The following is a 24450-nucleotide window of genomic DNA, read 5'->3' as shown; positions in this document are numbered from 1 at the left end:
ACTGCGGCCTACAAGCTGATCAGTGATATACTGCAGCCTACGAGCTGATCACTGATATACTGCAGCCTACGAGCTGATCACTGGTATACTGCAGCCTATGAGCTGATCACTGGTATACTGTAGCCTACTAGCTGATCACTGGTATACTGCGGCCTACGAGCTGATTACTGGTATACTGCGGCCTACGAGCTGATCACTGGTATACTGCAGCCTACAAGCTGAACACTGGTATACTGCAGCATAGGAGCTGGTCACTGATATGCTGCAGCCTACGAGCTGCTCATTGATATACTGCAGCCTATGAGCTGATCACTGGTATGCTGCAGCCTACTAGCTGATCACTGGTATACTGCAGATTATGAGCTGATCACTGGTATACTGCAGCCTATGAGCTGATTTCTGGTATACTGCTGCCTACAAGCTGGTCACTGGTATACTGCAGCCTACAAGCTGATCACTGGTATACTGCAGCTTACGAGCTGATCACTGGTATACTACGTCCTACGAGCTGATCACTGGTATACTGCGGCCTACGAGCTGATCACTGGTATACTGTAACCTACGAGTTGATCACTGGTATACTGCGGCCTAAAAGCTGATTAATGGTATACTGCGACCTACGAGCTGATCACTGGTATACTGTGACCTATGAGCTGATCACTGGTATACTGCAGCCTACGAGCTGATCAGTGGTATACTGCGGCCTGCAAGCTGATCACTGGTATACTGCAGCCTACAAACTGATCTCTGGTATACTGCAGCCTACGAGCTGATCACTGGTATACTGCGACCTACGAGCTGATCACTGGTATACTGCGGCCTATGAGCTGATCACTGGTATACTGTAGCCTACTAGCTGATCACTGGTATACTGCGGCCTACGAGCTGATTACTGGTATACTGCGGCCTACGAGCTGATCACTGGTATACTGCAGCCTACAAGCTGAACACTGGTATACTGCAGCTTACGAGCTGATCACTGGTATACTGCGGTCTACAAGCTGACCACTGGTATACTGCTTCCTACGAGTTAATCACTGGTATACTGCAGCCTACGAGCTGATCACTGGTACACTGCAGCCTAAGAGCTGATCACTGGTATACTGCGACCTACGAGCTGATCACTAGTATACTGCGGCCTACGAGCTGATCACTGGTATACTGTAGCCTATGAGCTGATCACTGGTATACTGCGGCCTATGAGCTGATCACTGGTATACTGCGGCCTATGAGCTGATCACTGGTATATTGCGGCCTATGAGCTGATCACTGGTATACTGCAGCCTACGAGCTGATCAGTGGTATACTGAGGCCTACGAGCTGATTACTGGTATACTGCGGCCTATGAGCTTATTACTGGTATACTAAGGCCTACGAGCTGATCACTGGTATACTGTGGCCTATGAGCTGATCACTGGTATACTGCGGCCTATGAGCTGATCACTGGTATACTGCAGCCTACGAGCTGATTACTGGTATACTGAGGCCTATGAGCTGATCACTGGTATACAGCAGCCTACTAGGTGATCACTGGTATACTGCAGCCTACAAGCTGATCTCTGGTATACTGCAGCCTAGGAGCTGATCAATGACATACTGCAGCCTACGAGCTGATCACTGGTATGCTGCAGCCTACTAGCTGATCACTGGTATACTGCAGCCTATGAGCTGATCACTGGTATACTGCAGATTATTAGCTCATTTCTGGTATACTGCTGCCTACAAGCTGATCACTGGTATACTGCAGCCTACAAGCTGATCACTGGTATACTGCGACCTACGAGCTGATCACTGGTATATTGCAGACTACGAGCTGATCACTGGTATACTGCAGCCTACAAGCTGATCACTGGTATACTGGAGCTTACGAGCTGATCACTGGTATACTGCGACCTACGAGCTGATCACTGGTATACTGCGCCTACGAGCTTATCACTGGTATACTGTAACCTACGAGTTGATCACTGGTATACTGCAGCCTACGAGCTGATTACTGGTATACTGCGGCCTACGAGCTGATCACTGGTATACTGCGAACTATGAGCTGATCACTGGTATATTGCAGACTACGAGCTGATCACTGGTATACTGCAGCCTATGAGCTGATCACTGGTATACTGCAGATTATTAGCTCATTTCTGGTATACTGCTGCCTACAAGCTGATCACTGGTATACTGCAGCCTACAAGCTGATCACTGGTATACTGCGACCTACGAGCTGATCACTGGTATATTGCAGACTACGAGCTGATCACTGGTATACTGCAGCCTACAAGCTGATCACTGGTATACTGGAGCTTATGAGCTGATCACTGGTATACTGCGACCTACGAGCTGATCACTGGTATACTGCGGCCTACGAGCTTATCACTGGTATACTGTAACCTACGAGTTGATCACTGGTATACTGCAGCCTACGAGCTGATTACTGGTATCCTGCGGCCTACGAGCTGATCACTGGTATACTGCGAACTATGAGCTGATCACTGGTATATTGCAGACTACGAGCTGATCACTGGTATACTGAAGCCTACAAGCTGATCACTGGTATACTGCAGCCTACGAGCTGATCACTGGTATACTGTAGCCTACTAGCTGATCACTGGTATACTGCGGCCTACGAGCTGATTACTGGTATACTGCGGCCTACGAGCTGATCACTGGTATACTGCAGCCTACAAGCTGAACACTGGTATACTGCAGCTTACGTGCTGATCACTGGTATACTGCAGCCTATGAGCTATTAACCCTTTAGCCGCGCGCTCAAAGCTGAGTCGCCTGGCTAAAATCGAAAGTAAAAGTGCCCGGCTAACTCAGGGAGCTGTTCGGGATCGCCGCGGTATAATCTCGGCATCTCGAACAGCTGTAGCACAGGAGGAGGCCTTCTTACCTTCTCCTGCGCTGTCCAATTGCCAAATGAATGCTTCAAGCCTGAGATCCAGGCTTGAGCATTCAATCGACGAAAACACTGATTGATCCATTCCTATGGAGATGGATCAATCAGTGTAAAAGATCAGTTAATGCAATGTTATAGCCCCCTATAGGAGCTATAATATTGCATAAGAAAAGTGTAAAAAAAATCATTAACCCTTTCAATTATCCCTTCCCCTAATAAAAGTTTGAATCACCCGGCATTTCCAAGAATAAAAAAAAAAACTGTGTAAATAAAAATAAACATATGTGGTATCGCCGCGTGCGGAAATGTCTTATTTAAACCACACGTTCAATGACGTATGCGCAAAAAAATAAAAATAAAAATTCCAAAATAGCGCATTTTTGATAAATTTTTATACCACAAAAAAGTGAATAAAAAGTGATAAAAAAGTCTGATCAGAACAAATATGGTACCGCTAAAAACTTCAGATCACGGCACAAAAAATGAGTCCTCATAGCCGCCTGAACACAGAAAAGTAAAAAAGTTGTAGGGGTCAGAAGATGACCAATTTAAACGTATACATTTTCCCACATGTATTCAAGATTTTTTTCTGAAGTGATACAAAATCAAACCTATACAAGTAGTGTATCATTTTAACCATATGGACCTACAGAATAATGATAAGTTATCATTTGTGCCGAAAAATGTACTACGTAAAAACGGAAGCCCCCAAAACTTACAAAATAGTGTTTTTTCATCAATTTTGTAGCACATTGATTTTTTTTCCCGTTTCACCGTAGATTTTTGGGTATGATTTTTGAGTTATGATTTTTTAAAGTTAAGGAGGAAAAATTGAAAATCAAAAAACGGAAAAAGCCCGGGTCCTTAAGGGGTTAAAAAGTCCTCTGATCGGTTGCTATGGGCAACTCCACCACTGATCCTCTGCACAGGATTTCCAAAATCTCCCCTAATCTGGCTTAGATTTGGACCCTATAATGCATTTGTGTTATGGCCTTCCTCAGAGATGCAGCACAATTCAACATGGTGATATTTGGTCATGTGACCCATGGGCCCCATTTTTATTTTTGCCCAGGGCCACACTTAGTCTAAAACCTGCCCTGATGATAGGCCACACTTGCAGTAGGTTTTGGCATAAATGTCTACTCTAGTTGAAAGAAGAGTCCTCTCCCCTCTGATGTCCATATGCTGAGATACAGGTTGTCCAGTTTGATCGACCTATTAAATGAGCATATATGATGGATTCAATATACGGTAGATCTTAGATCTGTTTTCTTTTCTGGTTAACACCTTTAAAATATGAGAGTTTAGAGAAAGTAAAAATTCTCTTCTTATCGTGATGTTGGTATTGCCACTGAGGAAGGAAGGGCCTTGGATTGTTTTCTCCTCCATGCCCTTTCCTGGACTCTGGTCCTATTCTCCCTTGAGGTAGCCAGAATAATAAAAAAAAAGACTTGACTACTTTCTTCAAGAAGCAGCACCCCACATGAAGTCATATGTGGGATTGTAGCTTAGCCCCATTCACCTAAATGGAGCTTAGCTGCATTGCAAGCTAAAACTCATGCATATGTGTACTGCTGTTTCTGGAAGACACGACCATGTTTTTTCTAGCACTGGGCAACATCTATAACTCCAGTTTCTCTGGAGAGGGGAGGTCTCTACAAGTCCCCCTATGGCAGGGCTCATTCTGTCCAGGAACTTCATAGCAATAGCATAGCTACAGCATTCAGTTTCATCCGCAGTCTTCTAGGAAAGATAGTTCCTCAACCAACTTACTAAACAACCATTGCATTCCTTCTCCTTTCTATCCTTTTGTATTGATCATGACTACTATGATCAAGCCAACAGAAATTTACCACCACAGACCCAAGATTGCCCTGTCGGCTGTCATTGTCCAGTTGCATTCACAATGATCACGAAAATAATTATCAGCTGATCAGTATCAGTACACGCAACATTAGGTACAGTAGATATCCAATATATGTGCAGGCGTGACTGTGTGTGACAGTGCACGTGCCTTACTAGATATATCACCTTGTGTTACCAAGCATTTCATCCTCAGACCAAAAATAAAACATGGGGATTTCCCATTGAGTTCAAAGCATGTAACCGGTCTTACAAGATTGTATTAAAAAAAAAAAAAAAAAAGGTGAAGGCAAATATCCAAAACCTGTTTGACCAAAGTCCTCAACTGCCAGGTACCTCATCTGCTTCAATAGAGTTCCTTGATCATAGAAATATACATACATGTACCATAACAAACAGGTTTAATGAACTGAAATTCTAATATACTTTTTTGGCTGATTTACTATATGATTCAAATACGCCAAAATTCTGGGTAAATTTGTGCCAAATAGAAACTGGCTTCCCTGACTTTCACCACATTTATCATGTTTTAGACTACTATCAGACACCTTTGCACCTCATCTGACAAAGGGGCATGTTTTATAAAAAAAAAATGGGTGTGACCTATTTTTACACACAATTTTAGCAATTTTGGCATATATAGTTTATCTGAACAGATTTGCTAAATTTAAAATGACAGCATGATCTACTTTGACAAATTTGGTGCATTTAAAATCTGTCCATTTAAGTTTACACATTTTAAGAATTAGGTAGTATTAAAAATTGCCCCATTCTGTTTCTTGGTTACAGGTTTGCAGGAAGACCTGGAAAATATAACAGACTTTTCCAAAGATGGAGGCTGGAGGAGGTGAGCCCTTGACTATTTTGTGAGGTGTACCTTAAAATGACCCTTTTAGGTGATCTCTCCTCACCTAACAGCAGCAAATGGTAGGACAGAAGCTGAACTCAATGTTATATAAGTTTTTATGATTTTTTTTAGCAGGATTTCTAAGTGAATTACAGAACAAATCCTGACAGGACTACTAGGAAAGAGAATGAGAGTCCTGATTACCCCCCCCCCCTCCCCTCCGCCCTATACACAATGATTGACAGCCTAATGTCTACAAACACTGCCCAAATGCATTTAAACCTATACATTACAGAGTTCAGCTTCTCTTCCTCTATACCTATACATTACAGAGTTATGCTTCTCTTCCTCTATACCTAATCATCAAAGAGTTCAGCTTCTCTTCCTCTATACCTATACATCACAGAGTTCAGCTTCTCTTCCTCTATACCTATACATTACAGAGCTCAGCTTCTCTTCCTCTATACCTATACATTACAGAGTTCAGCTTCTCTCCCTCTAAACCTATACATTAAAGAGTTCAGCTTCTCTTCCTCTATACCTATACATTACAGAGTTATGCTTCTCTTCCTCTATACCTAATCATCAAAGAGTTCAGCTTCTCTTCCTCTATACCTATACATCACAGAGTTCAGCTTCTCTTCCTCTATACCTATACATTACAGAGCTCAGCTTCTCTTCCTCTATACCTATACATTACAGAGTTCAGCTTCTCTCCCTCTAAACCTATACATTAAAGAGTTCAGCTTCTCTTCCTCTATACCTACACATTACAGAGTTCAGCTTCTCTTCCTCTATACCTTTACATTACAGAGTTCAGCTTCTCTCCCTCTAAACCTATATATTACAGAGTTCACCTTCTCTTCCTCTATACCTATACATTACAGAGTTCAGCTTCTCTCCCTCTAAACCTATACATTACAGAGTTCAGCTTCTCTTCCTCTATACCTATACATTACAGAGTTCAGCTTCTCTCCCTCTAAACCTATACATTACAGAGTTATGCTTCTCTTCCTCTATACCTAATCATCAAAGAGTTCAGCTTCTCTTCCTCTATACCTATACATCACAGAGTTCAGCTTCTCTTCCTCTATACCTATACATCACAGAGTTCAGCTTCTCTTCCTCTGTACCTATACATTACAGAGTTCAGCTTCTCTCCCTCTAAACCGATACATTACAGAGTTCAGCTTCTCTTCCTCTATACCTATACATTACAGAGTTCAGCTTCTCTCCCTCTAAACCTATACATTACAGAGTTATGCTTCTCTTCCTCTATACCTAATCATCAAAGAGTTCAGCTTCTCTTCCTCTATACCTATACATCACAGAGTTCAGCTTCTCTTCTTCTATACCTATACATCACAGAGTTCAGCTTCTCTTCCTCTGTACCTATACATTACAGAGTTCAGCTTCTCTTCCTCTAAACCTACACATCACAGAGTTCAGCTTCTCTTCCTCTATACCTATACATCACAGAGTTCAGCTCCTCTTCCTCTATACCTAATCATCACAGAGTTCAGCTTCTCTTCCTCTATACCTATACATCACAGAGTTCAGCTTCTCTTCCTCTATACCTATACATTACAGAGGTCAGCTTCTCTCCCTCTATACCTATACATTACAGAGCTCAGCTTCTCTTCCTCTATACCTATACATTACAGAGCTCAGCTTCTCTTCCTCTATACCTATACATTACAGAGTTCAGCTTCTCTCCCTCTAAACCTATACATTACAGAGTTATGCTTCTCTTCCTCTATACCTAATCATCACAGATTTCAGCTTCTCTTCCTCTATACCTATACATCACAGAGTTCAGCTTCTCTTCCTCTATACCTATACATCACAGAGTTCATCTTCTCTTCCTCTATACCTATACATCACAGAGTTCAGCTCCTCTTACTCTATACCTAATAATCACAGAGTTCAGCTTCTCTTCCTCTATACCTATACATCACAGAGTTCAGCTTCTCTTCCTCTATACCTATACATCACAGAGTTCAGCTTCTCTTCCTCTATACCTATACATCACAGAGTTCAGCTCCTCTTCCTCTATACCTATACATCACAGAGTTCAGCTTCTCTTCCTCTATACCTATACATCACAGAGTTCAGCTTTTCTTCCTCTATATCTATACATCACAGAGTTCAGCTTCTCTTCCTCTATACCTATACATCACAGAGTTCAGCTCCTCCTCCTCTATACCTAATCATCACAGAGTTCAGCTTCTCTTCCTCTATACCTATATACCACAGAGTTCAGCTTCTCTTCCTCTATACCTATACATCACAGAGTTCAGTTTTTCTTCCTCTATACCTAATCATCACAGAGTTTAGCTTCTCTTCCTCTATACCTATACATCACAGAGTTCAGCTTCTCTTCCTCTATACCTATACATCACAGAGTTCAGCTTCTCTTCCTCTATACCTATACATCACAGAGTTCAGCTCCTCTTCCTCTATACCTATACATCACAGAGTTCAGCTTCTCTTCCTCTTTACCTATACATCACAGAGTTCAGCTTTTCTTCCTCTATACCTATACATCACAGAGTTCAGCTTCTCTTCCTCTATACCTATACATCACAGAGTTCAGCTCCTCTTCCTCTATATCTAATCATCACAGAGTTCAGCTTCTCTTCCTCTATACCTATACACCACAGAGTTCAGCTTCTCTTCCTCTATACCTATACATCACAGAGTTCAGCTTTTCTTCCTCTTTACCTAATCATCACAGAGTTTAGCTTCTCTTCCTCTATACCTATACATCACAGAGTTCAGCGTTTCTTCCTCTATACCTATACATTACAGACCTCAGCTTCTCTTCCTCTATTATAGATTCCAAAAAAGAAATGAATGTGGCACTCACCCATCCATGGATCGTTTCATGCTTTATTAATTCAGTGCAATAAAATACATGCAGCAGGGGAACAGGTACAAACAGACAGTGGGATCCACACCTTACAGGAACAGCCATTTCATGTTTCAGCTCACACTTCTTCGGACTGAATAAGTGCATGCTGATGCAATAAACAGCTGTTTTTGTAAGGTATTGCTCCTGTCTTTTTTTAAGTACCTGCTCCCCAGTCGCATGTATTTTATTGCACTAAATTAATAAAGCATCAAATAATCCATAGAGTGCTACATTCATTTCTTTTTTGGAATCTTGGACTGTCTTGGACTGTATTTTTGTGGTAATAGGCAAGGCCCAGCATCTAAAGATTTAAAAAAAAAATAAAAAAAATTGGTCTTCTTTTGCTCAAGCTTTGGATGCTGTACTTTGCTTGCCTTCCACTAGAGTGTTACCAACCGAAGTTATTAGGTGTTGATAGCCTGGATAGGCTATGTATATAGAGAGAAGCTGTCAAGAGACGGGGAACTATCATAAACCTTTACAGTAAACTAAACATTGCTTCACAATCCCCATCCGTATGACACGAGTCCTGTATGTTTGTATTTATGCTATCATTTGTTTTCATTCAGTGTCATCCGAGCGGCTGTCTCATAGATCTCTGCTTACAAATGGGAGTCATCATGGTTTTAAAACAAATGTGGAATAACTTCATGGAACTTGGATATCCGTAAGTAACACATACTGTATACAAGGTCTGTCCAGAAAGTATCCAGCCATTGTTAATATAGCAAGATGGTTTGCATGACATCAATGTAATACACCAAAATAGCACAGACAGAAATATTTCTCAAGACATAGTATTACTTTGTTAATTCAAAAAATATTATAAAAACATGTTGGAATAGAAGATGCACCCACATAAAAAAAAATTACCCACAAGTCCCAAAATAATAGTTGCCAACCTGCATACATGTAACACATGTATTATCTTAAAGGGGGTACTCCAGTGGGAAAAAAGAACATTTTAAATCAACCGGTGCCAGAAAGTTAAACAGATATGTAAATTACTTCTTTTAAACAAAATCTTAATCCTTCCAGTACTTATCAGCTTCCGTATGCTACAGAGGAAGTTGTGTAGTTCTTTTCTGTCTGACCAAAGTTTTCTCTACTGACACCTCTGTCCATGTCAGGAACTGTCCAGAGCAGGAGAGGCAATGGGGATTCGTTTCTGCTCTGGACAGTTCCTGATATGGACAGAGGTGTCAGCAGAGAGCACTGTGGTCAGACAGAAAAGAAATTCAAAAAGATAATAACATACAGCAGCTGAAGTACTGAAAGGATTAAGATTTTTAACCTCTTAAGGACCACGGGCGTATGGATACCCCCTTGGTCGCTGGTACTTAAGGACCAAGGGCGTATCTGTATGCCTGTGGGAATTTCTGTCCCCGCCGCGCGCCAGACGGGGAACCAGACCGGAGTGACTGCTGCTATCTAACAGCAAGCACCCCGTGCAAATGCCCGGGGGCGTCATTAGAACCCCCATGTCGGCGATCGCAGCAAATTGACCCGGTGACCCGGAAAATAAAGGGGATCGGGGTTGTATAAGATACCTACGATACCCCTGAAGGGAAAGGAGGGAGGTGGCAGGGATACCACCCCTCCTATCCCTGCTATTGGTTTCCAGAAGCGACGACCAATAGCAGATCAGGGGCGGGGGGGTTAACTTTCGGTTTCCCCGTTCTGCCCACCCACAATAGACCGGGCAGAACGGGGAAACCGACGATGACCGTCGTCGAATTACACATACCCATCGGCGGCAGCAGCGGGCGGTGATTGGCGGCAGAAGAGGACGGCGCTACGGCTCCCTGGATCCGACGGAAGCCGGTGAGTTGCCTAGCAACATCTGGAGGGCTACAGTTTGAGACCACTATACAGTGGTCTCTAAAATGTAGCCCTCCAGATGTTGCAAAACTGCAAATACCAGCATACCCAAACAGCAAACAGCTGTCTTGGCATGCTGGGAGTTGTAGTTGCGTACCTCCAGCTGTTGCATAACTACATCTAACAGCATGCGCTGGAGACACATTGGTTGGAAAATACTGAGTTAGGTAACAGAACCTAACTGAAGGTTTTCCAACAAGTGTTCCTCCAGCTGTTGCAAAAGTACAACTCCCAGCATGCACGGTCTGTCAGTACATGCTGGGAGTTGTAGATTTGAAACAGCTGGAGGTTCCCCCCCCCCCATGTGAATGTACAGGGTACATTCACACGGGCAGGTTTATATTGAGTAGCCGCAGCCTAAACTTCTAGCAGGAAACTAACTGTAAACTAACTTTAAATGTACCCTAAAAACACTACACTACACATAATAAATGGTAAAACACTACATATACACCCCCTTACACCGCCCCCCTCCCCCCAATAAAAATGAACAAAATGAATAAAAAGCGATCAATAAATCTGATCAATCCAAAAATGGTACCGCTAAAAACTCCAGATCACGATGCAAAAAATGAGCCCTCATACCGCCCCATACGCGGAAAAATAAAAGTTATAGGGGTCAGAAGATGACAATTTTAAACGTATACATTTTCCTGCATGTAGTTATGATTTTTTTCCGAAGTACAACAAAATCAAACCTATATAAGTAGGGTATCATTTTAATGGTATGGACCTACAGAATAACGAGAAGGTGTCATGTTTACCGAAAAATGTACTGTTTAGAAACGGGAGCCCCCAAAATTTACAAAATTGATTATTTTTTTTCCATTTCGCCGTAGATTTTTGGGTAAAATGACTGATGTCATTACAAAGTAGAATTGGTGGTGCAAAAAATAAGCCATCATATGGATTTTTAGGTGCAAAATTGAAAGAATTATGATTTTTTAAAGGTAGGGAGGAAAAAAGTTATTTCTACATAGCACATATATACATTATAAGCGACAGATTTCTTCACAGACGGCTCACTTTGTGCATTAGATGAAAGGGGTGCTGCAGGAGAGATCACAGGGTTCCCAGCAGCAGGACCCCCGTGATCAGACAGCTTATCCCCTATCCTTTGAATAGGGGATAAGATGTCTAGGGGCGGAGTACCCCTTTAAGCTTGAACATTTCTCCAAAAAAACAGCAAATAATATTTTACTGTAAAATAACCAAAGTACAGTGAGGGGGGAGAGTGCCTAAAACTTAGCTTTTAATGTGTATTGTTAAAATCTACACCAATATAAGTGCTCAGGTGAGACAACCTTATATCCCATTTAAAATAAAAGCTCCATAAAGTCCGTTAAAGATTACCTCTCATCAAATAAACTTTTGATATATTTTAGATTAATGAATGTTGAATAACTTTCCAATAGCATGTTAATGAAAAATATGCTTCTTTCTATTGTATTTTTTCCGATCAGTCCTGTCAGCAAGCATTTCTGACACATGCTGGAGTCCTAAACACTCAGAGCTGCCAGCCTGCTTTGTTCACAGCCAAACAGGCTGTGAACAAAGCAGGCTGGCAGCTCTGAGTGTTCTCCTTTGTGAACAAAGCAGACTGGCAGCTCGTAGTGTTTAGGACTCCAGCATGAGTCTGAAATGCTTGCTGCCAGGACTGGTAGGGAGACCCCTAGTGGTCATTTCTTCAAAGTGGAAAATTAAATAGAAAGAAGCACATTTTTTAATAACATGCAATTGTAAAGTTATTCTGCCTACATTAATCTATAATATATCAAAAGTTTTTTGATGAGAGGTACCCTTTAAATATTGACTGAACAATCAACCAGGTGGATTTTTTAGGTGTTCATGAATTATTTTTCAGTGCATCACCAGTAGCAACCTCATGCATATCCATTATGGTTGAAAAGAGTACCAAACTCAGTACATAAATATTATGGACATAACAATGTACCCTCTTCTCAGTTAGTACATGTCAGTACATAAATATCATGGGCATAGCAATATCTACTCTTCTCGACATGTTTCTGCTGAGATTAATCGGTGTCCTCTGGAGAATATCATGAACTATCCAGTTCACAGACACAGCCCAAAGCACTGTGTTATTTTGTTAAATAAATTTATAGCACCAGTTATGCCATTGTGTTACGGAAGCGCATGGTGGCTGAGTACTGTACGGCTCCCCGCCACTGCGGGTTATGCGCTCCGGCCGGTGATACCGTATTTGAAGGCAAGGAATTGTCAGTCGGGAAGCAAGAGGATACTATCCCTGGTTCATCTTGATTCCTGCCTATCTTACAGACACTGTTCTGTAGTTTAATATTGCTCAGTTTTTTTTGCCATTGTGTTCTAGTAACTATTACGATAGTAGTTCAGTCCTCAATTACAACAAAAACTGAGCAATATTAAACTACAGAACAGTGTCTGTTAGATAGGCAGGAATCAAGATGAACCAGGGATAGTATCCTCATGCTTCCCTGGTGACAATTCCTTGCCTTCGAATACGGTATCACCAGCCGGAGCGCATAACCCGCAGTGGCGGGGAGCCGTACACTACTCAGCCACGATGCGCTTCCATGACACAATGACATAACTGATGCTATAAATGTATTCAATAACATAACACAGTGCTTTGGGCTATGTCTTTAAACTGGATAGTTCATGATATTCTCCTGAGGACGCCAATTAATCTCGGTAGAAACGTGTCGAGAAAAGTGGATATTGCTATGCCCACTGTTACGCCGAGCGCTCCGGGTCCCCGCTCCTCCCCGGAGCGCTCGCTTCACTCTCCCCGCGGCAGCGCTCCGGTCACGTCCTCTGACCCGGGGCGCTGTGATTCCGCTGCCAGCCGGGATGCGATTCGCGATGCGGGTAGCGCCCGCTCGCGATGCGCACCCCGGCTCCCCTACCTGACTCGCTCTCCGTCTGTTCTGTCCCGGCGCGCGCGGCCCCGCTCCCTAGGGCGCGCGCGCGCCGGGTCTCTGCGATTTAAAGGGCCACTGCGCCGCTGTTTGGCGCAGTGGTTCCAATCAGTGTGTTCACCTGTGCACTTCCCTATATCACCTCACTTCCCTTGCACTCCCTGGCCGGATCTTGTTGCCTTAGTGCCTAGTGAAAGCGTTCCCTTGTCTGTTCCTAGTCCGTGTTCCTGACCTCCTGCCGTTGCCCCTGACTACGATCCTTGCCGCCTGCCCCCGACCTTCTGCTACGTCCGACCTTGCTTCTGCCTACTCCCTTGTACCGTGCCTATCTTCAGCATCTTCAGCAGCCAGAGAGGTGAGCCGTTGCTAGTGGATACGACCTGGTCACTACCGCCGCAGCAAGACCATCCCGCTTTGCGGCGGGCTCTGGTGAAAACCTGTAGTGGCTTAGAACCGGTCCACTAGCGCGGTCCTCGCCATCCCTCTCTGGCACAGAGGATCCACTACCTGCCAGCCGGCATCGTGACAGTAGATCCGGCCATGGATCCCGCTGAAGTTCCTCTGTCAGTTGTCGCTGACCTCACCACGGTGGCCGCCCAGCAAGCCCGACTGATCGCCCTTCTAACCCGTCAGCTGTCGGAAATGTCCACCATTTCGCACCAACTTCAGTCGCAACTTCTCCAGCAATCTTCTCCTCCGCCAGCTCCTGCACCTCCTCCGCAGCGAGTGGCCACTCCTAGCCTCTGCCTGTCCTTGCCGGACAAATTTAATGGGGACTCTAAGTATTGCCGTGGCTTTCTTTCGCAATGTTCCCAGCACTTGGAGATGATGTCGGACCAGTTTCCTACTGAAAGGTCTAAGGTGGCTTTCGTAGTCAGCCTTCTGTCTGGAAAAGCCCTGTCATGGGCCGCACCGCTCTGGGACCGCAATGACCCCGTCACTGCCTCTGTACACTCCTTCTTCTCGGAAATTCGAAGTGTCTTTGAGGAACCTGCCCGAGCTTCTTCAGCCGAGATTGCCCTGCTGAACCTGGCCCAGGGTGTTTCTTCCGTTGGCGAGTACGCCATTCAGTTCCGTGCTCTTGCTTACGAGTTGTCTTGGAATAGTGAGGTTCTCTGCGCGACCTTTAAAAAAGGCCTATCCAGCAACATTAAAGATGTTCTGGCCGCACGAGAGACTCCTGCTGACCTACTTGAACTCATTCACCTTGCCACTCGCATTGACATGCGTTCTTCCGGATGGCGTCTGGAGCTCCGCCTGGATATGGACTTTGTTCGCACGAAGCGTTTTTTCTCCCCGGCTCCTCTCTCCTCTGGTCCTCTGCAATCTGTTCCTGTGCTTCCCGCCGCGGAGGCTATGCAAGTTGACCGGTCTCGCTTGACACCTCAAGAGAGGACACGACGCCGCATGGAGAATCTTTGCCTGTACTATGCCGGTACCGAACACTTCCTGAAGGATTGTCCTATCCGTCCTCCCCGCCTGGAAAGACGTACGCTGACTCCGCACAAAGGTGACACAGTTCTTGATGTCAACTCTGCTTCTCCACGCCTTACTGTGCCTGTGCGGATATCTGCCTCTACCTTCTCCTTCTCTACTATGCTCTTCTTGGATTCCGGATCTGCAGGAAAATTTTTTTTGGCCTCTCTCATCAACAGGTTCTACGTTCCTGTGACCAGTCTCGCCAGACCCCTCTACATCTATTGTTTTTACAATAAAAGATTGGACTGTCTCGTACGTTTCCACACAGAACCCCTCCTAATTTGCATCGGACCTCATCACGGAAAAAAATTGAGTTTTTTTTTCCTCAGGTTCTTTGGCCCCAAGAAGAGGGGGAGACCCAAGGGGGGGGGTACTGTTACGCCGAGCGCTCCGGGTCCCCGCTCCTCCCCGGAGCGCTCGCTTCACTCTCCCCGCGGCAGCGCTCCGGTCACGTCCTCTGACCCGGGGCGCTGCGATTCCGCTGCCAGCCGGGATGCGATTCGCGATGCGGGTAGCGCCCGCTCGCGATGCGCACCCCGGCTCCCCTACCTGACTCGCTCTCCGTCTGTTCTGTCCCGGCGCGCGCGGCCCCGCTCCCTAGGGCGCGCGCGCGCCGGGTCTCTGCGATTTAAAGGGCCACTGCGCCGCTGTTTGGCGCAGTGGTTCCAATCAGTGTGTTCACCTGTGCACTTCCCTATATCACCTCACTTCCCTTGCACTCCCTGGCCGGATCTTGTTGCCTTAGTGCCTAGTGAAAGCGTTCCCTTGTCTGTTCCTAGTCCGTGTTCCTGACCTCCTGCCGTTGCCCCTGACTACGATCCTTGCCGCCTGCCCCCGACCTTCTGCTACGTCCGACCTTGCTTCTGCCTACTCCCTTGTACCGCGCCTATCTTCAGCATCTTCAGCAGCCAGAGAGGTGAGCCGTTGCTAGTGGATACGACCTGATCACTACCGCCGCAGCAAGACCATCCCGCTTTGCGGCGGGCTCTGGTGAAAACCTGTAGTGGCTTAGAACCGGTCCACTAGCGCGGTCCTCGCCATCCCTCTCTGGCACAGAGGATCCACTACCTGCCAGCCGGCATCGTGACACCCACGGTACTTATGTACTGACATGTGACTAACTGAGAAGAGTGTACATTGTTATGTCCATAATAATGTACTGAGTTTAGTACTCTTTTCATCCACAGTGGATATACATGAGGTTGCTACTGGTGATGCACTAAAAAATAATTCATGCACACCTAAAAACTCCACCTGGTTGATTATTCAGTCAATATTTAACTGACTTAATGGAGCTTGTATTTTACATGGGATATAAGGTTGTCTCACCTGAGCACTTATATTGGTGTAGATTTTAATGATACACAATAAAAGCCAAGTTTTAGGCACTCCCCTCACTTTACTTTGGTTATTTTACAGTACAATACTATTTGTTCTTACTAGCTGGGAAAGCTTGACCCCTTGCAGGTCTGTAATATGAAGGTAAGGTTTCTGTGTACTCCAAAGAAACTATTCAGATTATTCAGAAGGCTTTCGGAGAGTGTTACGCATTTAAAAATACTTCAGTGATGGCCGAGAATCTGTAACACAGATACGTTTTCAATTTTTAAAATTTTCCCAATACAAAAATAGAGAGTTAAGACCATTGATGAGACTCAGGGAAATACAATAAGGCATCGGATTCCAACAAAGGATTTTGCAGAGTGTTTTTAAGCAGTGGAAGAAATGTTGGGAGAACTGTTTGAGATCCAAAGGTGCCTACTTTGAAGGAAACTGCGTCATTGTGTTATGTACAATGTTTCTTGTGTCTTCTTAAATAAATGTCTTTAATTTTCAAATATTACATGATTGAACATATATATATATAGGCTTTGTATGGGTGGATAGTTGGTGCTTCTTTTGATTTAAAATATGTAGAGAATGACATTTCAAGCTAAATATGATCCTGGTCCTGAAAACAAGAAGATTCACATAGATGACAGAGAGATCACTCAATTTTTATGGCCGGCTAAAATTATATTTTATAACATTAAAAAAAATTATAAGATAATGTAATATTACTTGGGAATATATTATATCTAATAGCAACATTGTATTTCAGTTTCACAGGCGAGGTTCCTATGTAACCTTAATTGTAGTTTTACTATAGACCCGGCTGGTATAAGTATTTTCATTATATTTCCTATCTATTTCAGACTTCTTCAAAACTGGTGGTCCCGAAGGAAAATGAAAAAAGGAGGACAAGCTGTAGAAAGCAAGTTAACATTACCACAGTGGGAAAAAGACTGGAACCTGCAGCCCATGAATGCTCATGGTTTGATGGAAGAGTACTTAGAAATGGGTAAAATAAAGAAGTGCATCTTATAACCTTATTTTGCATGATCTGGCATAAGCTGGTACTGAGGGTTGGTTTTATGCCTGGCAGCTAATTCTAATGTCCTGGAATGGATTGGCTATTAATATTGAAAGGGGTACTCCGGTGAAAACCTTTTTTCTTTTAAATAAACTGGTGGCAGAAAGTTAAACATATTTGTGAATTACTTCTATTAAAAAATCCAGTACTTCCAGTACTTATTAGCTGCTGAATGCTACAGAGGAAATTCCTTTCTTTTTGGAACACTGATGATATCATGTTAAGGGCAGCATGGTGGCTCAGTAGTTAGCACTGCTACCTTGCAGTGCTGGGGACTTGGGTTCAAATCCCACTAAGGACAACAATAAATAAAGCGCTATTATTATTATTATAATAACGTCAGCAGAGAGAACTGTGGTCGTGATGTCATCAGAAGAACATTCCAAAAAGAAAATAATTTCATCTGTAGTATTCAGCAGCTAATAAGTACAGGAGGGATTAAGATATTTTCAATAGAAGTAATTTACAAATATGTTTAACTTTCTGCCACCAGTTGATTTAAAAGAAAAAAGGTTTTCACCGGAGTACCCCTTTAAGTCCCACGAAAAACTCATTAACCCATATCCATTCTAGACCACCATGTATTATGAATATTGGCCCTGATTTACTAAGAGTGCTGTGTAGTTTTCTTTATTAGTTTTTATTCCCAACAGATATTTTTCCACTGTATTTACTAAGGTTTCCCTACATTTAGCACTTTTCCCTACATTTTGCTTTTTTTTACACATGTTCTGAGCTGTAGGGTTTTCCTCAGCTCAAATCCACCACATTCACTATGGAAACCTTAGTAAATATGTTGGTATTTTTAGAAAATGTCAGGGACACGCCTCCTTTCTCCAAAAGCCACACCTCTTTTTCGGGTTTTCTCCATAAATTGGAGAGTTGGTCCGGTTTTTTTCAATTCTGATGAAAATTCTGGCGTAGATTCTGGCCCAGGCAGAATTTCTGGCGCACAACCCAACAGATCGGGTTTACAATAGTAAATCAGGGCCCCTGTTATTTACCCTAGACTACTAGTAATGCTAGGTATTAACCACTAGGACAATAGACTACCAGAAATGATGTTAGAATACTACCACTACACCTTTACCTACCCTTAAAAAAAAATTTAATTAAATATGTGATAGGTATGGATAGGTGATACATGCACTTAGAGAGAAAATGTATCTTAGGGCCATTTTATTGATGGCCTAGTCTTGGAATAAGTCATCAATGTATGATCGATAGGTGTCCCAACTCCAGGATCCCTACCACTGAGCAGAATAAAGAGGTAGTGCTCTGCTGATTGGAGGCGATCCATGAAGTAGGACACCACATGAATGTAATATTCTGGAAAATTCCTTTAACCTGTGCTGAAGGGTGTACAAATTATGTTCCTAGACAATTTCGAATAGAAACCGCAATTTCAATACTAATTTGAGGGACATTGTAAAATCTCCAAAAATACCCCAACATTGCCAAAGATTCTCATTTTAATGCCAGTTATCATAAACCTCTCCTCTTATGTGAGTCAGTTTAGTTCACATGACTGGCACTGTTGGCAAGTATTCTGATGCTACAAGGTCTATAATTTGTCTTTGAAATATGTAGTAATAATGTTGTTCTACAAATGTCCTAATGGCCTTTTATTATTTAGTCATACAGTTTGGATTCACCACAATCTTCGTTGCTGCCTTCCCATTGGCTCCTCTTCTGGCATTGCTTAACAATATCATTGAGATCAGACTGGATGCTTATAAGTTTGTGACACAGTGGAGAAGGCCCATGCCTGCCCGAGCCACTGATATAGGTATGCATTTAGCTCCATTGATGTCTCTGGAATCATAACTGAATGTGGGATTGAGATGTGAATTACTATTTTTCTTAAAGGGGTACTCTGCTGCTAGACATCTTATCCCCTATCCAGAGGATAGGGAATAAGATGTCTGATCGCGGGGGTCCCGCTGCTGGGGCCCCCACGATCTCCTGCAGAACCCGGCATTGTAAGCAAATGCCAGGTTCCTGCGGCAGTGGTCGTTACAACACAGCCACACCCTCTCGTGATGTCACACCACGCACCCTCCATTCATGTCTATGGGAGGGGGCGTGTCAGCTGATACGCCGCCTCCCATAGACATGAATGGAGAGGGCATGGCGGGACAGCACAGGGGGCGTGGCCGGGATGTCACGATCACGGCCTTCGGCTCCGAGCATTCTGAATGTTCAGAATGCTGGAGCATCGGAGTACCCCTTTAAATAAATGTTTAGTTAGAATTTTTGTCAAATACTAGACAGTTGTGGGTGTGTGATACAGAGCAAAAAATTATCTGGCAAATATTCAGGAATACACAAACACTAGATGACCTATATGATTTGCAATACATGGAACAACAGGGCAGAGAATTACATTAATAATTTGCATTATATTGACAGTGACAGACTACTGATTAGTAAGTTGCATGGGATGAGTAAGTAAACTAGTTATAGGTAGCCATCCTACTTGTTGTCTTCCTCTATATGGCTCATACCAGCTTAGTTGATAGAAGTGTTAAGCTGTGGTTAGGGACAGGTGTTGTGGGCTGTGTAATGTTTACGGTCACATACGCTGCTTCAAATATCATTACTGTAGAGGGCGCCACTGACACTGATGACCTGGGTATCTGGAGCCATTAAGAGATTGTTGGCATTTTTTTGTACACTGAATGATTTGAGCATGTAGTCAAACACCATAAAGGAGAAGTCAATAGAACGTACTCATCTAAATTAAAGGTGTTCTCCGCTTTGGACAATCCCTATTGTTAGAAGGGTCATTTAGTAACAACGCAGGGGAAATACTCCACCATATAGTATCCATTCAGGTCAATAGGTTTCTTGAGCAATACAGAGCAGGACAGGTCCCCCAGATAAAGAGATGCCTTGGGAAACCACTCAAGAGAACACTAAATTCCTAAATAATAAACTGCACTTTAACAACACAATGGCCCTTATTTACTAAGAGTGTTGTGTAGGTTTCTTTGTGGGTTTTAATTCCCTACAATTTATTTTCCACAGTATTTACTTAGGTTTCCCTACATTTTCCACTTTCCCTACACTTTGCTTTTTTTACACATGCTCTGACCTGTCGGGTTTTCCTCAGCACAAATCCACCACATTTTATATTGAAACCTTTGTAAATATGTTGGGTTTTTGTGAAAATGTCTGGAACACGCACCTTTCCCGGTGACCACGCCCCTTTTTCGGATTTTCTAAGCTAAATGGAGAGCTAGTCAGGTTTTTTTCAACTCTGCCGCAAATTCTGGCACATAATCTGGTGCAGACAGAATTTCTGGCGCACAACCCGACAAACATGTCGGGTTTGCAATAGTAAATGAGGGCCAATGTAACTCCAAGTCAATCACACTTCTGTGAGATCACACTGTCCCCTCAGGAAGCAACACTGATTGACAATCAATTTCACATGCTGTTGTGCAAATGGATGAAACAACAGGTGGAAATTATAGGCAATTAGCAAGACACCCTCAATAAAGAAGTGGTTCTGCAGGTGGTGACCACAGACCACTTCTCAGTTCCTATGCTACCTGGCTGATGTTTTAATCACCTTTGAATGTTGATGGTGCTTTCACTCTAATGGTAGCATGAGACGGAGTCTACAACCCACACAAGTGGCTCAGGTAGTGCAGCTCATCCAGGATGGCACATCAATGCGAGCTGTGGCGACAAGGTTTGCTGTGTTTGTCAGCGTAGTGTCCAGAGCATGGAGGCGCTACCAGGAGACAGGCCAGTACATCAGGAGACGTGTAGGAGGGCAACAACCCAGCAACAGGACCGCTACCTTGGCATTTGTGCAAGGAGGAGTAAAAGGAGCACTGCCAGAGCCCTGCAAAATGACCTCCAGCAGGCCACAAATGTGCATGTGTCCACTCAAACGGTCAGAAACAGACTCCATGAGGGTGGTATGAAGACCAGGCGTCCACAGGTGGGGGTTGTGCTTACAGCCCAAAATCGTGCAGGACGTTTGGCATTTGCCAAAGAGCACCAAGATTGGCAAATCTTCCCCAGACCTGAATCCGGTTGAGCACATCTGGGACATCATGTCTCGCTCCATCCACCATCGCCTTGGTGCACCACAGACGGTCCAGGAGTTTTCAGATGCTTTAGTCCAGGTCTGGGAGGACATCCCTGAGGAGACCATCCTCCACCTTATCAGGAGAATGCCCAGGCATTGTAGGGAGGTCATACGGTCACGTGGAGGCCACACACACTACTGAGCCTCATTTTGACTTGTTTTAAGGACATTATATCAGCCTGTAGTGCGGTTTTCCATTTTGATTTTCAGTGACACTCCATATCCAGACCTCCATGGGTTCATAAATTTGATTTCCATTGATCATTTTTGTGTGATTTTTGTTGTCAGCCCATTCAACTATGTAAAGACGAAAGTATTTAATATGATTAGTTCATTCATTCAGAACTAGGATGTGTTATCTTAGTGTTCCCTTTATGTTTTTGAGAAGTGTAAATAAAAATGTAATTTCTACACTGGAAAACTCCTTTTAAATCCTGAATTGTATGTGGACATCACACACATCGGAGGCAGGCAATGCTAAAACCTTAGGCAAAGTATCTTCTTGATCATTCAACTTCTGTCAGGCATTATTATTTTATTAAAGGGGTTATCCACCATAAGGTGATTTTAGTACTTACCTGCCAGAACTGGGAATTTCCTGTGTTTTTGGTCTCTAAACTACACATCCCATAGTTCCATGCATGAAACTTTGAGATCACTTTCCTTCCTCCCACGCATCAGCCACCCCACCCATTGAAACACAGTGTTTTCTAACCAGGGGGCCTACAGCTGCTGCAAAATTGAAGCAGAACTGGCTCCCTCTGATCACCTGACTAGTGATGTCAGGTCTCGACACACTGCAACCTGGGAAATCCTGAGACATGAGTAATTTTGTATGCTGATAAAAATTAATATTAGGGCAATAATCACAGAAGAATTGTAAGAAAACCGTCACACACAGGTACAGACACTATATTATGAACTATACTAACTTTACAGCCCCTGAGCATAGTCAAATACAAAAAATTCCTGGAATACCCCTTTAATCTAAACAAAGTTAGTTTTGGTCTCACTCAATACAATATATGCAAATAATTTTAACTATGGGTCTGTTTTTTTTATTTAGGAATCTGGTATGGAATTTTGGAAGGAATCGGTGTTCTGGCCGTTATCACCAACGCCTTTGTCATTGCTATCACCTCTGATTATATTCCTCGCTTTGTATATGCTTTCAAGTATGGTCCCTGCCAGGACCAAGGATACAGACACGAAAAGTAATGCTTTTTTCCACCTAATAATATTTATATTGTATAATGGTCTCCATATCAGCTGTCTAATCTGTAAATGTGTTTGTGTCCCAGATGTCTCCGGGGCTATGTGAACAGCAGTTTATCAGTATTTGATCTGAGTGAACTTGGTGAGGGATTCACTGGGTATTGCAGGTATGTCAAGCACTTTCATGTAAGTGTTGGGTTCATAGCATTTTTCACATTTTACAGTACATTTTTGCCTTAGTTAAATATGCCATAAGATATTCCAGTTTCAAATATGAATAGGTTCTTGTTATTAGTTTCTGTTAAAGGGGTACTCCACCCCTAGACATCTTATACTCTGTCCAAAGGATAAGGGATAAGATGTCTGATCGTGTGGGTCCTTCTGCTGGGGACCCCCGCAATCTCTCTGGCTCACATGGTGTTCGTTTAGAGTGTCGGATGCAGCGCCGGAGGTTCGTGATGTCACGGCCATGCCCTGCTCTTGACATCATGGCCACGCCCTCACAATGCAAGTCTATGAGGACATCAGGAGCCTCCGCCCCGCATTGCCAGTCATCCGGCACGGAGTGAAGTTCCTTTGGATAGGGGATAAGATGTATATGTGCGGAGTAACCCTTTAAGGCTTTAAGAAGTTGTACACTCACTCAGAACAAACATAGCAAGGGGGTTTAGAGAAGGGGTTTCTCTTACGTCTCCATTTAGAGTTGCCCCGTTTGCTGAATCTGTTCAAATTACAGGACTTGAACTAAGAATGAACTAAAAAATACTGCAAACATGTTTTCTGTCACTGGATCGACTCTGCAAAAGAGCTCCCCGAATGGAACACAATGATAATGTGAACCTGGCCTTAGTTGCTAGGGCACCAATTCTCCATAGGCTCCTACTGTAAAAAAAATAAAAATAATAATAAACTATGGAACATTAGTCTGCTGCACTATTCCATGGAGCAATACAAGTTGATATAGTGATACTGGCCCTATTAGCAGTCAAAAGTTTTTTTGTTTTTTTTTTGCACTCCATCAGGTGAATGTTGGAGCGTTCACTTAGCATTTGTTAAATGTATACTACAAACACTGGGCAAAAGTACTCTGTTCTCCATGTCAAAAATTGATATATGTTCTGAGCAGCCAGTCTGGCATACAAAAGTTGTACATTTTTGTGGAAAGCTTACTTTTTGACTGCTTTCCACCAACAGTTGCCATTTTTTGTTAAGTAGGTAATTCTTAACAGGAAATGGTCATGGACTTATGTGGCAGAGCACATTTAGGCTAGGTTCACATCGGAATCTCCAGCTGAAACAAACATTTCAGAGATTCCGAGTGCAGCCAGCGCCAACTGAATCAGCCGACGCTAGGACCTTGTGGACATTGCCGTCCCCATAGATGCCATTGTATTCCACTTGGATTCTGCTGATATAATGACCAAGATAATTCTTTCCACGGTGGAGTTGCAGAAGCAGAAACTCTACCGCTGAAATTCTGTGGCGTGGACTGTGCAGCAGAATTCTATTGACAGCAATGGAATTCTGCTGAATCTGAATTTCTGAGCATAGTTTCTAAAGTGCAATTATGCTTGGAAATTCCTTAGTGTGAACCCAGCCTTACTATAATTTTTGCCAGAAACTAATGGGGATCTATACCAACTCCTAGCTGGTTTAGGTTTCATTATTATTGACTGTGGAACAGTCAATAATAAAATCGGCAAATACTGCTACAGCAGTTTCCATTCTGATTGGAAATCTATAAACAAAATGCTGTTCCTAATAAAGTATTAAAGTTATTTTCCACTCCACAGATATCGAGATTACCGGGCGCCTCCTTGGAGCTCAAGCCCCTATGAGTTCACCCTGCAGTTTTGGCATGTTTTGGCTGCACGACTAGCCTTCATCATAGTTTTTGAGGTATGTAATTTTTTTTT

General features: G+C 43.3%; 1 protein-coding gene across 3 annotated transcripts in view; it reads left to right on the top strand.

Moving 5' to 3' along the window:
• Window positions 1-24450, top strand: part of ANO3 (anoctamin 3) — a 434465-nt gene that overhangs the window by 401661 nt on the left and 8354 nt on the right. For all 3 annotated transcript variants that reach the window (XM_056526698.1, XM_056526699.1, XM_056526701.1), the window contains 7 exons: window positions 5549-5606; window positions 9090-9187; window positions 16997-17142; window positions 18851-19003; window positions 22386-22533; window positions 22621-22701; window positions 24328-24433. In XM_056526698.1, the coding sequence (XP_056382673.1) occupies window positions 5549-5606; window positions 9090-9187; window positions 16997-17142; window positions 18851-19003; window positions 22386-22533; window positions 22621-22701; window positions 24328-24433 (790 nt within the window). The remainder of the gene's footprint in view (window positions 1-5548; window positions 5607-9089; window positions 9188-16996; window positions 17143-18850; window positions 19004-22385; window positions 22534-22620; window positions 22702-24327; window positions 24434-24450) is intronic.

The sequence above is a fragment of the Hyla sarda genome, chromosome 6 (genome assembly GCF_029499605.1).
Source record: "Hyla sarda isolate aHylSar1 chromosome 6, aHylSar1.hap1, whole genome shotgun sequence".
Lineage (NCBI taxonomy): Eukaryota > Metazoa > Chordata > Amphibia > Anura > Hylidae > Hyla > Hyla sarda.
Note: the sequence above shows the minus strand (reverse complement) of the source record. Positions and strands in the feature narration are given on the sequence as shown.